This window comes from Otolemur garnettii, unplaced genomic scaffold (genome assembly GCF_000181295.1).
Source record: "Otolemur garnettii isolate 467f Iridium unplaced genomic scaffold, OtoGar3 scaffold00026, whole genome shotgun sequence".
In the NCBI taxonomy this organism is placed as follows: Eukaryota; Metazoa; Chordata; class Mammalia; order Primates; family Galagidae; genus Otolemur; species Otolemur garnettii.
The window spans coordinates 2,150,850-2,167,229 of NW_003852421.1; the positions used below are offsets into that span (position 1 = coordinate 2,150,850).

The 16,380-nt window shown below is 45.6% G+C and overlaps 1 protein-coding gene across 1 annotated transcript in view; it reads right to left on the bottom strand.

The window, feature by feature from the left end:
- Nucleotides 1-8,352: 8,352 nt before the first annotated feature.
- LYRM4 (LYR motif containing 4) overlaps nt 8,353-16,380 on the bottom strand; it is a 159,774-nt gene continuing 151,746 nt past the window's right edge. The window contains exon 3 of the mRNA XM_003788285.3: nt 8,353-9,171. Coding sequence (XP_003788333.1) covers nt 9,103-9,171 — 69 coding nt within the window. The 3' untranslated portion in view covers nt 8,353-9,102. The remainder of the gene's footprint in view (nt 9,172-16,380) is intronic.

Genomic DNA, 16,380 nt, shown 5'->3' on the forward strand with positions numbered 1-16,380 from the left:
TCATAGCAACCTCCAACTCTTGGGCTTCATTGATTCTCTTGCCTCAGCCTCTCATATAGCTGGGGCTATAGGTGCCTACCACAATGCCTGGCTATTTTTTTGCTGCAGTTGTCATTTTTATTTAGCTGTCTGGGTCTGGGTTCAAACCTGCCAGCCTCAGGGTATGTGGCCAGTGCCCTACCCACTGAGCTACAGGCACTGCCCCACTTAAACCATTCTAAAATGAGTTATAATAACAGTAACAAAATTAAGTGAAACTTTATTTTTTTCTTTTTCTTTTTTTTTTTTTTTTAAGACAATCTAACTTTGTTGCCCTTGGTAGAGTACAGTGGCATCACAGCTCACAGCAACCTCCAGCTTTTGGGTGTAGGCGATTCTCTTTCTTCAGCCCCCTGAGTAGCTGGGACTACAGGTGCTCACCACAACACCCAGCTGTTTTTTTTTAGTTTGGCTAGGGCCAGGCTCGAACCCGCCACCCTCAGTATATGGGGCTGGCGCCCTACCCACTGAGCCATAGGCACCGCCCAACTCTTTATTTTTTTCTTACACCTTACCATCAGGATGCTGGTGAAGTAGCAACACTGCTACAGGAGTTGGTGCCTTGAGAGGCCCAGGCTCCCTGGCAGCCAGGCCTGCAGTTGCCACCAGCTTGGCTTCTGGCTAGCTTGTGCTTTAAAACAAGTCCCTTAAAATAGCATGTGTTTTCACTCTTCCAAAATAGGGGCAGCAATTCCTGCCTAACTTGGATTGTTGTGAACAAGGAGGGAAATTAGTTGTGAGGTGCCAAGTGTAGTTGGTCTCAGCATCTTTCTCGTTTCCTTCTGGCCTCTGTCGGTCGGTTTTTACTGATTTCTTTCTGAGGACAAATGTTTTCTGGCTTCACCCAAACATAGGAAGCACAAATGAGTCTTCCAGTTTGGGGGATGAATGATAGTATCCCCCAATGTGCAAGCAAGGGTGGGGAACTTGCTGCCTCAAGGCTGCATGTGGCCCTCCAGATCTCTGAGTGCAGCTCCTCTACAAGACCTAAATTTCACATGGCAAACCCCTTTATTAAAAGGTATGTAACATTTGGCTTCAGTCAAAAGGCCACACACAAGGATCCAGAAGGCCACATATGGCCCCAGGGCTACAGGTCAAAGTGCTCTTGTTACCTGTGCAGAGAATATGCCATTTGCTTCTTGTTCACTTGACAGAATGGTGTCTTAATCTGCTTTCTGTTGTGTATTAACAGAATACCTGTGACTGGGTAATTTTAAAGAAAAGGTATTTCTTTTTATTATTATTATTTTTTAAAAATTATTTCTTTTCTTTTTTTCTTTTCTTTTGTTTTTTTAGAAACAGTCTCACTTTGTTGCCCTCAGTAGAGTGCTATGGCATCACAGCTCACAGCAACCTCCAGCTTTGGGGCTTAGGCGATTCTTTTGCCTCAGCCTCCCGAGTAGCTGGGACTACAGGCACTTGCCACAACACCCGGCTATTTTTTGGTTGCAGTTTGGCCATGGCCAGGTTCGAACCTGCCACCCTCGGTATATGGGGCCAGCACACTACTCACTGAGCCACAGATGCTGCCCTAAAATTTATTTCTTACAGTTATAGAGACTGAGGAGTCTAAGCTGGAGGGGCTGCATCTGTTGAAGACCTTCTTGCCAGCAGGGCATCAGATGGCAAAAGCTGAGCCGCTAGCTCACATCTCTCCTCCTCTTCTCACAGACCCACCAGTCCTACTCCTATAACAATGCATTCATCTTTTAATTTTTTTCAAAGGACAGGTTGTCACGATATTGCCCAGGCTGGTCTTGAACTCCTGGCCTCAAATGATCCTCCTGCTTCAGCCTTCCAAGTATCTGAGACTGTAGGCTCAAAGCCTAGCTATTCAATTAATTGATGAATGGACTCATCTATGCATGAGGACAGAACTCTCTAGAGCCCATCCCCTCTTAAGTACTGCTTCATTGGTGATTAAATTTCAATGTGAGTTTTGGACAGGACATCCAAAAAACAGCAGATGTATGTTATGCATACACATTGTTACCACATGACATATACAGGGTGTTCCAAAAGTTGCCATACACGGCATACAAAGGGAAAATGGGAAATCATGGCTAAATATACCTTTATTTATAAAATATTCATTACAGAATTTTACAAAGAGGTGGCCAACACAGAGAATAGCCTGTCAATGTTTTGTAATATTTTCTGATGAATATTTTGTAAAGAAAGGTACATTTACCTGCATTTTCCCCATGTATGGAGACTTTACAGGCCACTTTTGGGACACCCTATATAATGTGCATATGACATCCATTACATTTCCTTGCACAGCTATTTCAGAAATTGTCCGTCTTCTTAGCAGCTGCCCCTGGGGGCTTCCTGCTGGCAACTGCTGCTGGCCTTGCTGAGCAGCCATTCTTTGTGACCCAGGTCTGGTTTCTGTGGCCACCCTCTCCTGGTCCATCCTCTTTCCCTCAGAGCTTCTTCTCTGTCTCCATTTGGGCTGATTTTTCTTCTGTCCACCACCCTGTCCTCCAAGTATCTGCCTTTATATATGTTCTTTTTTTTTTTTTTTTTGAGACAGAGCCTTAACCTGTCCCCCTGGGTAGAGTGCCATGGCATCACAGGCTCACAGCAACCTCCAACTCCTGGGCTCAAGCGAGTCTCCTGCCTCAGCCTCTCGAGTAGCTGGGACCACAGGCTCCCGCCACAATGCCGAGCTATTTTTTGGTTGCAGCCGTCATTGTTGTTTGGCGGGCCTGGGCTGGATTAGAACCCCCCACCTTGGGTGTACGTGGCTGGCACCTTAGCCACTTGAGCCAGAGGCGCCCACCCTATATCTGTTCTTTTTATAAAGATACTGCAAATTCAGTGAGGGAAAATGGCGCTAATTTTTCTGCTGCCTCCCCCATGGCCTGCCGTCCCTTTTTTTTGCCTAGTGGAAACCTGTACATTTTCTGCCTGAGTGTTGAGGGAGCTCTTACCACATGGCAGGCACTGCCATGGTAATTGAGACAGAGTAAGACAGGGGCATGGCTGTCACGGCATTTGTCCTTGGGCAAGTTGGACGTCCATACATCTGTGCATTCATTCATTCAAGATAGGGTCTTGCTGTGTCACCCAGGCTGGAGCCATCCTCATGCTTTAGCTGAAACTATAGGCAGGTGCCAGGTCAAACCTTTATTTATACGGACAACTCCACACCTATGTCTGTAGATGTATTCACTCCGCTCACATTGGCCTACTTTGGGTAAGGATCATCCATTTTCCTTTCTTTGGCAAACCCCAGGCAGCTCTCTGCCTCGTCTCTGAGCTCTTCTGCTGCATTCTTCTCTCCCTGAAGACTGGATTCCTCTCCTCCTCTGTCATCACGATGGATGGGACGTGGCTGCTCCAAATCTCCCAAGTCCTTGTCACTTGAGTTTCAGCCAGCAGCCCAGATAGAAATTGCAGTGCTCACTCCTAGTTCTGAGTTTCTAAGAGACACAGCTAGGCCTGCTTTGGGGTCACGTGTCACCCCTGTCCTGTCAGCTGTGGTTACCAGTGGGAATAGGACCATGCTGTGGAATGGTTGGCAAGAGCCCCCAGTCCCTTTGTGAGGGAGAGAAAAGGACTCTCAGCTGGGCTGATGCTCCAAAGTATCTCTGCTGTAAAGATGACACTGTAAAACATATGTATGCAGCCGTGCAGTGAGGTGTGTATGGACGTGATTTGTGTTGCTGCCCACATCTTAGTTAAGGGGCAGCCCCACCCTGCCAGTTCTCAGGATTAAAACGGTGGCATTCTCTTTGCTCTCCCCCCCATTCTTTATTCTGTGTATCAGTCTCTTATCAAGTTCATTATTTGTTAATAACCTTTTGGACTTACTCTTTTCTGTCTCCAACCCACAGTACCACTGTTCTCTGCCAGAAGTGCCTGAGCCTGTTCCCTGCTGGCTCCCCCTCAGCCACTCTCTTGACCCAGCTGCTCTGCTGCACCCCACCATGCCCAGCCTGATGGTGTCCTTCCCCACCACGAACAACTCAGCCTAGCATTTGTGGCTCAGGCAGGGTTAATTCCTTCTTTTTCTGGGTACTACCCTCCTTTTCCTCCCAGCCCTCCTTTAGCTGTACCTCTCCTGGATAACTTATCTACCTAGACCTTAACTACTTACCTACATATCTTAAGTACAGTGCTAAATGGCCTGCAATTAAGGGCAGAATCCATGTCTGGTCTAGGTCTTCATCCCCCTAAGGCAGCGGTTCTCAACCTGTGGGTCCAACCCACAGGAACTGTATTAAAGGGCGGTGGCATCAGGAAGGTTGAGAACCACTGCCCTAAGGTGTCTGACAGTCCCTAGAAAGAGTCATACAGCAGCTGTCAGGTATTTTTTTTTTCTTCTTCTTCTTAGTTTTACAGGGTTTACTTAAGTGAAAAGCATGGAATAGCCTTTCCAGGATACAGACTCCAGAGAAATGGGGTCAGTGTGCCAAAGTTAAAAGATAAGTTCTAGCTTATATAGTAAGAAGGCAAAGAAATTTAACAGAATTACAGCATTTTTCTTTTTTATTCCAGAAAAGAAAAGGCACAACAAATGATTTAGTTACACGTTTTTTTTCTGTGTGGCCAGTTTTCTTTATAGTTGGTTGTCATTTCTTTTTTTTTTTTTTTTTTTTTAGAGACAGTCTCACTTTATCATCCTCGGTAGAGTGCCATGGCATCACAACTCACAGCAACCTCTAATGCCTGGGCTTAGGCGATTCTCCTGCTTCAGCCTCCCAGCCTCCCGAGTAGCTGGGACTATAGGCGCCCGCTACAACACCTGGCTATTTTTTTGTTGCAGTTTGGCTGGGGCTGGGTTTGAACCCGCCACCCTCGGTACTTGGGGCCGGCGCCTTACCCACTCAGCCACAGGTACTGCACGGTGGTTGTCATTTCTTTTACAATTTGAAGGAATATAACATTTCATCTTTAGACGATGTGATAGCCATGAAGTCTTTCTGTGACAGGCAGGAGGGAACTCTACTGCTTACTTATCTGCTCTGTATCAGATAGTGAAAACTCTGTGCAGGTAGCATCCTTATAGCAGTGCTTGCTGTAAGGTAGGTCTGTGATCAGCTTCATTGTATGAATAAGGAAACAGTTTATTGAAGCTACTGACCCATGATCTCACTGCCAAGAGGCAGCAGAGATGGAATGTGGAGTGAATGACTTCCTAGGCTGCCCATACTGGGCTACCTCATCCACCTGTCCATATTTTCTCAACATGAAGCCTCTATTAACCAGGATTCAGGAAACACTCCCAGGGCAATCAGTGGCCGGGCTGGAGTTAGAGCCCCTTTACATGGTGATAGTCACCAGCTCAGGCTGTTCCTTCCCAGTTCTCAGAACTCCCATCACAACATTTTCCTTTTCTCTGTTTTTTTTCTTTTTAAATATTTTATTTTCAGTAATCTGAGTTACTGAGATAGCCCTTCTCCACTTTGGCCAAGATTCAATTCATGGAGTACCACAAGGAAGTGTAAGACTAGAATTTAACTATTTTAATGCATGCTAAAATTTGACAAATTAATAATGCCAAATATGTTACATGCTTGAAGTAGCAAGAACACAAGAGTGTATTTGGCAACTCTTGACAAGACTCTTAGCGTTGATTTTATAGTCCTTGATCATGTATCCTATGACATGTGCTGTTTATAACATATGCATGACATAAATGAAATGCTCCTTTAAAAACCTGGAACCAATTATATTTGATGAAGTCACATGAATTCACCAGGTAAATGATAGGAAGCTGTAGTAAGGTGCTTTAACATATTTAACTGGTACTCCCAAAGTGGACAAAGTAACTTTCTAGCTGTTGAAGAAAAAGGCTTCTATTGTGTACCACTGACCTAAGAAAGCTTATCACTTTCGCAGGAAGAGAATGTAAGTCATTCCTAGGAAGCTGTTCTCTACAGAGCCAGCTGCTCACTGAAGTCTAGCGTCCCTGGCTGGAGATGTGCAGTCAGAATGCTAATGATTACCATGGGCCACGCTGTGGTCAGCACAGATATGTTCAGCCTGGGACCAGCTGGTCAGGAAGACTCCAACACATGTGGTTTCAGCTCTATTGGTGTCAACAACTTTGTGATCTAATTTCAAGACTGCAGGACATTGATTCTGCTGTCACCTCTGTGGTGTCAACAGTCTCCTAGGTGGAGAATACAGTTGATTCATCTCCGAGAGTTCTCCTTCTGGGTTCTCTCTTTAGGCTCTTTAGACTTAAAACTTTGCCCTTGAGTAAAAGCAATAGCATCTATCCTACTCCCCAAAAGGATATCAACAAGAGAAGCAATTTTCACCAATGGCTCCCTGGGCTACTAATAAGGGCTGCAGAAAGATTGAAAAGTGGAGATTCTATTGTTCACAGAGGTGAGTTGAGCCACCGTCTATATAGATTTTAGGTAAACTCTCAGAAAAAGCTTGCTGAATCATAAATCACTGCTTCGTCTATCCATTTCCAATTTTTCTCCAGGTTATTTTCTAACAACTGGCAAACAATGAATTAGTGGAGAGGCATCTGTCAAACCCAGGCATGTGCATGTCACAATCCCTGTTCCTTTGTTCATGATAATGACTAACCACACGGGCTTTTCCAGCTTCATCTGTGTGATCTCACCACATGTGTGCATCCCAGTGAACCAGGCAGTGTGGCTGCTGGGTCATCTCTGTAGACCTCACCCCCAACCTGTGCCTTTGCTCCTGGACGTTAGGTTGGACAACTGGTTGTATTAAGGGGCTGTGGATGAAGGGAGTGAAAGGTAACTGCTATTGGGTGGCAGGACAGTGTGTGTTACAACAATCTACACCAATTCTTCCAACTCACAGTCCAGATTACAATAGTCATCAGAAAAACACAGCCCTGAACTTGGCCATATAAGGCTTCTGGCTCAACAGGCTGAACACAGACCCCAGTGTAACTCTGAAATGTCTGAGAAATAGGCTTGGCCAGGTCAACGGTTTTTACCTGTGGGTAGTTAATGTTGGTATAGTTCTCATTTGCTAAATGCTGACACTGGAAGGTGGTTTACAGTCCCCAGCCTGGATTCCATCCTTCAGAGCAGCCACGCATTCTAGAGAGTTCTGTGGGGCTATGTTGGATGGTGCAGTTCCCTATCTATCCCCTCACCCTACATCCTTTGCTTGGGGCCTGGTCAAGCAGGTGGAATGGTTCACTATGGAACCATCAGGGAATGTCCCCATGGAATGCCACTCTTTTCAAAGCTCCGGAGTCAACCCTGAGTCCTTTGAATTGGGAAATCTCAGTGCGAGGCTCTGCCAGCCAGTCTACACCTCAAGTGCAGTGGAGAATCAAGACCTCTGTGACTTTTTCTGTCATGGAATTTTGATTTGTATCTTTCTACAGATTCCAGTTGCACAGCTAATTTTATCTGAGTTACAAAAATTAGTTCTGTATTTTCAAGGCTTTGGGCATGTTCAAACCCATTCGTGTGGTTTAATTAGCATAGAAGCAAGCTGCTGTTATAGGCCTGTAGCACAAGTTCGTCTGCTGGGTGGACTGCCTCGCTGAAACCTGCGGGTGGGGTAGGGTCTGCTGAGGAGCTGTTATTTTACTAGCAATTTGATACTTTCAGGGGAGATGTTCAAATCTGGACTTAGGTTTTCAAGTGGCAGCTACTTAAATTAAGCATAAAGCAGCCGTGCCACCCAGTGCTGGATGCCGAGAAGTGAACCAGAGCCACGTGCACCCGGGCTGGGAGGCCCTGCCCCTGACAGGCAGCTGGAGGGAGAAGAGACCGATCACACTTTCCACATCACTGTGTTTGCTGTCTGCTGACTGGCTCTTCCAACTCTGCAGCTCCTAGAAGCGGACTGCTGGGAAGCTAACAGATCTAGAACCTACTAAGAGCTGCATTAGTCTCGAGGGTGCACCAGACTTTATTCTGAAATCAAAAGGTGTACTGTCAAATAGAATGACTACACATTTCATCTACTTTGAATGTACTATGACAACAAATCTACCTTCAATAGATGAGATGGATTGACGTGAGTTGTAGCATGAGGACGAGAAGGGCACAGGCTTCAATGCTGTGTGCACTGACGTGACTGTAAGGGTTGGAATGAATCGTGGGGTGACCCTGCCACTGCTATTAAAGCAACTGTAAAATATTTATGAGCCTGTTCTAAACCTTAACACAGAAATACTGAATCACTTAGCACTGTATAAAAACGGACACAAGAAATCACTATGACAGGGTTTGGTCTCTTGTAAATGCCCCAGAAATTATGGAAGTTATTGAATATGTTCTTTGTATGTTCAGAATGAATGTGTTCCCAAGAGTGAAAGCATACAAACAATACCTTTATTACCTGGAATACACTTACAGAGCAGAGGGTCCTCAAACTAGCTAACCATGAAAAACACAGGCAGAGCTTGACAAATATAGAAAAACTATTGTGCCTCACCCCTATGGTGTCAGTTTCCAGCATGGAATCACCCGAAGGTGGTGTCAGGCTGTGTGGGGTGGGCTTGAAAGCTTGCATTTCCAGGAACTTCCTAGGTGGGGCTGATGCTGTGATGAGGTCTGGGTGTGTCGCCGGCTTCTGTGTTGTTGCAGTGGGCCCAGGTATAAAGCACAGTGTGCGCCTTACCCCTTCAGCCCTGCCCTACTCCCCACTGCCCCCTAAATCTCACTAATGCTCAGACTTGCCTTCATAAAGGGAGTTCTTGGCTCAGGGCTAGACCCCCTCTATGGGTTCCCCACAGCCCTTCGCAGGCCTTGTATCATCAGGAAATGAACATGCATTAATTCTGGTGGGTTTATCTGGTGTGAAAGGCTTAGGAGATAATTGCATTTATTGTGAAGGACCAGGAAACAAAGTCTGGGAATAAGCCACACAGTGGTGACAAGCTACGGAATAGGGGTGGGTGGAGAGGATGATACATAGCATTATTCCGAGTGAGCGCCAGCTCTCACTGTAACACCTCAACAGAGGAGAGACAGCCAGTAAGGCTGCGACAAAACGGAAACGTGACTCAGTTTGTCAGCAGAGCGGGAGGCTGCCAAGCACAGAATGGATGCGGAAGGTGGTCCCCGGCTGCAGCTGGTGGCAGGTCTCCGGCTCCTAGGTCCTGGACTTCTCTTGATTCTCAATGACAAGCTTGTTAGTCGAATACAATTGGCCAATGTGGACCTGAAGGCAAAGAAAAGACACAGATCAAGAACTGTGGGACTCTGGTTGCTGTGAAAGGTCAGAAAGGCTGCTTCTAACATTTACAATACAAATGACTGCCGTCACAGGGACGCCCTCTGGAAACCGCACTATGGGGCAAAGCGGACTCCAGATTGCCCTTGCTAGCTCCCGGCACCATCCAACTCCACTTTTCTCACTGGGAAAAGTCAGAGATCCACACATCCATTCTTTCTCTCTCAAACGGCATGGGCGGCCGCAGCCTGGGTTCTGGGGGTGTCCGAGGCTAGGTGAGCCGTCCACCAGGCTCGCAGGCAGCTGGCTGGAGGCAGAGCCATCAGACCATGCACGGCACCTCTCTCCTCACAGGAATTCCCTCCTTTAGAACTGGTTCTTCCATAAGCAAAGGCTTTCAGCATAATGGAGAGATAGGTTTTGTCTATGCTGGGGCAGAAAAGGTGTTGCATTACGGCCAGTGCAAACAATATTCCATGGCCTGTCCTGGGTAGGGCTGAGGCCAGCAGCCCCCGTTCACACACCCCTGCCTCCTCTTGCTCCTGCCCCACTCTTTAAGTGTCCTTATTAATTAAGTATCTCTGTTGGTGCCCACATGTCCTCACTGTCGTGGGTTGATGTGGGAGCCATAACCTGGAGATATAGTAGATCTTTTCTCTGGAACAAAAGGTCTCTGTCACAATTTTTCTCTAAAAGTGTTTCTTTTTTTATTTTTATTTTTTGCAGTTTTTGGGCTGGGGCTGGGTTTGAACCCGCCACCTCCAGCATATGGGGCTGGTGCCCTACTCCTTTGAGCCACAGGAGCCTCCCCTAAAAGCATTTCTTGAGTGATACTTCTTCAGGAACAAGTAGAACTGGTGAGGAAAGGGCTGAGCATTGGAAAATCTGGATTTTAGAGCAGTTGGCCACTACCTATGGTAACTTGGGGCGAGTAACTGCTCTTTAAATAAACGTGGGTAAACTGCCGAAGGTCAGAGCTGCCACCTACAGCAGCCGAGACTCAGAGTCCAGACCCTTATGTGGTGTTCCCTCCTCCTCAATGTATTTTATAAGGCAGGCCCACGACAATGGGGGACCATTAAATGGGATCAGCTGCCTCGGGAAGCTGTAAATTCTGTCCCTGTAAGGAGTAGAAAGTGACAATGGAGAAAGAATTGATATGCCAGGTCCAGTGTGGAGGAGCCTCTGAGGTGTGAGGTTCCTGAGCCAGTGTGGTGTCTACATGGTATGTGAATCTCTGGAACAGCTGGTGGCAACTAGCCAAGGACAGCCTTTGTAAACATGGAGGGGAGAACACATTTGCTGCAGCAACTTGGGATGTGACTGGCTTCTTGCCCCTTCCTGAAAGGGCTGCTCTCTTCTTTCTAACCGTCTTCTATGCCTAGGCCAGCAGCCTCAGCAGGAAATTAGTGAAGCCTTCTCTCCTCTCTGTAGCCCCTCTGGAACATCTGTGTGGTCTGTGCATATGGCCCATAGGAGCTCACACACTCAAGTTCATGCCCGTCCTCCCTACTGCTCTGGGAGCCCGTACAAGTCTTGGCAGACTATAGCACGCAGCAGACCAATGAGGAGGGGCAAAAGAAGGAAGCTGAGCCCCAGATGGTGAGAATAAGCAGCTCTGCAGCCAAGATGGACAGGTGGGGCTGGGCGCTTCCTTACGAGTGAAAGGCAGGTCATCTGAAGCACAAACCACAAATATGTGTTTATTGTCTGAAAACCCCAGAAAATGCTGCAGGGGACTTAGAAAGGCAGCCCCAGCCCCAATCATCTGAGAGATAGGCAGTGAGCACCTCCTATACCAGGCATTATGTGTCAGTAAGACTTTCAGATGTGATTCCTACCTGTAGGAAGCTCTGAGTATGGGAGGGTAGATGGACAAGAAATAAGAAAAGTGCCTAGGATCTGGAATGTGCTAGAAACAGTGTGGCACTCAGGACTATAGGAATCCAGAGACTGAGACAGTCCTTGGGTACAGGAAGGAGCTCAGTGCCAGAGGCTGGAGCTGGGGGAGGGGAGAAGCATATTTCAGAGAGAGGAAAGGGCACCTACCAAGGCAGGAGGTGAGAGCACACTGTGTGTTCACATTTAGAGACTGTCAAAGACAGAAATGGGCTGAGTGTAGATGCAGAAGGGTGGGGGTTAGAGGTAAAGGTAGAGAAAATAAAAGAGAGGTGGGCTAAGGCTCAAACTCAGATGCTAAACTCAATCTGAGGGAAAGGGAAAAGCCCACAAAACGTTAAAAATAGAGGACTGACTCTGATCTGTGGTTATAAAAGATCATCTTATCTCAGTGTCCAGGCAAATGGGAGAGTAGAGAGGCTGTAGCCAGCAAACCCAGTTAAGGACCCGGTAAGAGGGTAGGTCAGAGATGATTCTGGCTGGAATGAGAAGGTGGCAGAAGGTACAGAGAGGGTGGGCCAGGGATCTGCATGGATGTGTGCAGCGGGGGATGAACCACTGCAAGGTCAAGACTGAGGCGCAGATGCTCTAAGAATCACTGCCCTCATTTTTTTTGGTGAGTCATGAAAGCCCAGAGATGTCAATTCATGCAGGATCAAAGACTTGAACCCCAGATCTTCTGATCTCTATCCAGTACTTTTTCCAAAATTTTGCTTCTCTAACTTTCCCAGCTAATATCACTTTCTTCATAACACAAATTATATATCACTGTAGCATGGTTGTAGTTATTGCAAAATCTGAGCCTATACTATCAAAGTCTGAGATAAGCACTTTAGATAATTGTGGCCTGCCTATAATTCATCTCTCCTTTTCTTTACTATGGGGTCTATGTGTACCTCTAGAAATCCACACTCTCCAGCCCCCCTTGCAGCTAAAGGAGGCTAATGAGGTTTCAACTGATAGCATGAACAGAGCATCGGGGAAAGTTCTTGAAAGGGGGCTGCCTCACTGCTTGCCTCTACTTTGCCTCCTTTCTGCCTGGAATATAACTTGATGGCTGGAACATCAGCAGCCATATAGCACTATTAGGTAAGTTTGATATGGGGCTATACATTGAGGGCGGGGGGCAAGAAGAAGGTGTCTGGATTCTTGACCATGAAGCCACCAAGCCAGTCCTTGATATCTTGCTGCCAGCTTTCTTGTACATGAGATAAAAACAAACCTCCATCTTTTGAAAGGTATTATCATTTGGGTTTCTTGTTACATATAGCTAAACAAACTCCTAACTGACTTGAATGCACACTTTTTTTTTTAGACAGTGTCTCACTTTGTTGCCCTTGGTAGAGTACAGTAGCATCATTAACTCACAGCAACCTCAAACTCTTGGGCACAAGCAATTCTCTTGCTTCAGCCTCCCAAGTAGCTGGGACTACAGGTGCCCGCCACAATGCCCAGCTATTTTTTAGAGATGGGGTCTCACTCTAGCTCGGGCTGGTCTTGAACTCCTGAGCTCAGGCAATCTACCTGGGCACTCTACCTGCTTTGGCTTCCCAGAGTGCTGGGATTACAGGTGTGAGCCAACCTACCCACCACATTTTATTTTTATATTTTTATTTGTAAAACACAATGTGAATTTTAATGTGAGATCACATGATTAATTAAAAGAAGGTCAATGCAGAGGAGGTGATTTATAACCTGTGATAAATGAAAAAAATTTCCTTATCATCTGTGGAGGTGCCATTAACAGATACCATACATTTTTCCAAAGTTAAAAAAAAAAAAACTATATAGGAACTTTTTGAAGATCCTGTCTTTTTCTCTCTAAACAAGCAGTTCTCAACCTGTGGGTCGTGACCTGCAGGAACTGTATTAAAGGGCTGCAGCATTAGGAAGGTTGAGAACAACTGCTCTAAATATTTAACTGCATAGTGTATATGGTTATTAATATTTTGGTATTTTTCTGTATAGTCTATTAACTCTCATATAAATTCAAAATGTATTTACAGGCTCAACGTCTGTAGCCCAGTGGCTAGGGCACCAGTCAGGCAGGTTTGAACCTAGCCTGGGCCTGCCAAACAACGACAACTACAACCAAAAAGGAGCCAGGCATTGTGGTGGGCGCTTGTAGTCCCAGCCGCTTGGGAGGCTGAGACAAGAAAATCGCTTAAGCCCAAAAGTTGGAGGTTGCTGTGAGCTGTGACACTATAGCATTCTATTGGGCAACATAGTGAAACTCTGTCTCAAAAAACAAAAATGAAATGTATATACAAATACAATTATGTATATGTATACAAACACAATATTTATTTAAATTTGAAATCATATCCTAACTTGCTTTTTCTAATAAACTTCATATTATCATCCTTAGACTATTAACTGTTCTTTTAAGGGATTTTTTTTTTTTGGAGACCAAGTTTCACTATGTCACTCTTGGTAATGTGCTGTGGCATCACAGCCACAGCAACCTCCAACTCTTGGGCTTAAGCAATTCTCTTGCCTCAGCCTCTCGAGTAGCTGGGACTACAGGCACCTGCCACAAAGCTCAGCTATTTTTTTGTTGTTATTGTCATTGTTGTTTGGCAGGCCCAGGCTGGGTTCGAACCTGTAAGCTCTGGGTTCGAAGTTGTATGTGGCTGGCACCCTAGCTTCTGAGGTACAGGTACCAAGCCTAAGGGATGTTTTTAATAACAGCGTAATATTCCGTAAAGACATATAATCTATTTAATCATAGTCAATGATGAACAATTATTAATAGATTATTTCCACCTAATGGCAGGATTATCATTCTTACATATAAACCTTTTATTATATTTCTCTGTTTTTTCCTCACAGAAGGTTTCTATTCAGTGGTGTAGGTAGTGAAGACCCTGACTTTACCTCAATGCAATGTACCAATGTACCTAAATTGCACTTGTACTCTACAAATGTACACATATAAAAAGCAAATGGAAAAAAAGTTTCCTAGTGCTCTGGGAGGCTGAGGCGGGTGGAATGCCTGAGCTCACATGTTTGAGACAAGTCTGAGCCAGAGTGAGAACTTATCTTGAAAAATAGCCAGGCATTGTGGTGGGCGCCCATAGTCCCAGCTACTTGGGAGGCTGAGGCAAGACAATAGCTTGAACCCAAGAGTTTGAGGTTGCTGTGAGCTATGATGCCACGACACTCTAAGGTCTCACTCAAAGTGAGACTCTGTCTCAAAAAAAAAAAACAAAAAAAAACTAGAAAAAGACAAATAAATGAATTCCCATGTAAACAAACAAGTTTCTAGAAGTAGAAATGTTGAATATACAGATATAAACATTTTCATGGTTCCTGATGGATCTTGCAAAACTACTTTCTAGAACACTTCTTTGTCCAACTGACACTCCCTCTGGTGGCCCATTTGAAAGCTTCAGCAGCACATTTATCATGCCACAGAACTCTTTTTTTTTTTTTTTTTTTTTTTGTGGTTTTGGCTGGGGCTGGGCCTGAACCCACCTCCTTTGGTATGTGGGGCCGGCACCCTACTCTCTGAGCCACAGGTACCACCCTCTTTTTTTTTTTTTAGAGACAGTCTCACTTTGTTGCCCTGGGTAGCGTGCCGTGGCATCACAGCTCACAACAACCTCCAGCTCTTGGGCTTAGGTGATTCTCTTTCCTCAGCCTCCTGAGTAGCTGGGACTACAGGTGCCCACCACAGTGCCCGGCTATTTTTTGGTTGCAGTTTGGCCGGGGCTGGGTTTGAACTCGCCACCCTCGGTATATGGGGCCAGGGCCCTACTCTCTGCGCCACAGGCATCACCCAGCATAAACTCTTTTCTCCCATATAACTCTTGGTGCAAATGCCGTGTGTGCTAAAGGCCACATGCTTTATGCACTGTCTAGAACAGGAACACAGGATCCTCCTGTCAGGTGGCTCTCTGCTGCGTTCCTGACAAAAGTCCCTATTACAACAGTCAATATCATATTTGTTTCTCAAAGTCCTCCAGTCTAGACGATGGAACCTCTGGGGGAGAGGTGCTTTGTTGCAAGACATGCAACCGTGATGTGGGGTGACGTAGTCTCAATCAGCCCCATTTAAAAGACTCCAAAGAAAATCCACAGAATGAAGAACTAGAGGGAATTCTGAAGAACCCAGTTTTAGAAACTTTGAAATCAAAACAAACCAAATTATAGTCCACTTTGGCAGAGTGTGAGTCAGATCTTAACAATGGTGTTTTTAGAACACAAAAATGCACATCCTCCTTTCCATCTGGGACTCTTTGATACGTACAGTTGTCCCTCTGCTGCTTCCTACCCTGTGTGCCATCATGTAAACTTTTGTGTCTTTGCCCAATTATTCTACCAAGAAGGGCTCACTCCATGTCCAACATGCAAAAAGTCCAACCACCCTTGGGGCCTGTGCTTGAACTTCCCCAGCCCTTCTGAAGAAGAAGGTTTCTCTCTCCTGGGATACCTATTGTACATGTTGGGACCAGGGTGGCCCCTATACTGTAAGTGAGCCTGTCTCACGTGCCTATGTGAGTATCAGTGATAGGGGAGGAGGTGAGAGCAGAGGACCATGTTAGTTGACTTAGCTGCCTTCACAGCAGAGTTTAGGGCAGTGCCAGGCACAAAGAGGGTAAAGTAAGTTAAGTACTTGGTAACAAAAAACATCAGTGTCTTGGACTCCATGGTTATAAGGCTTATGCCCACTAACTCTAAAACCCAGATCAATGAGTACAGAGTGCTTTGGTTGTGAGCTACTGGTAGAAATATGAAACTGATGAAGGCAAGTCAATAAAAGTAGTGATAGAACCATTTACTGCAACAAAATTGTTCACTGACTGTTGAGAAAAATCAAACGATTTAAACTTGGCCCAGCAGAGGACTTAAGGCCATAATCCAGGCCAATAAGAGATTAACGGGGAGCAATTACAGAAGAGGTGAGGGGAATACTTCACCCACCCAGGGAGAAAATACTAAAAAGTTATCTCCAGGAGGGCTACAGATGGCAATAGATGTTCGGGTAACAGTTTTGTCACATTTATTTGGGCTATAAAATGTGTCAGCACACAACAGGAGGCCAGCCAGGATCGATGCTGCTGCGCTAATGACAGAGCACAGTGCTCTAGAGCTGCAGGTGAAAGGGTCTGGTCAATGGAAGGGAGGAAGTGCAATTAACAGCTTCCCTTTACAGTCCCTCCAGAATCCCAAATTGACTTATACAGCCACATCAGACTATTACTGTGCATAAATTGGTCATTAAAGCTGATCACATTTTTATTCTATGAAGTTTAGGAGTTGGCATTAGAGTCCATTAGAAAAATACACAGATTA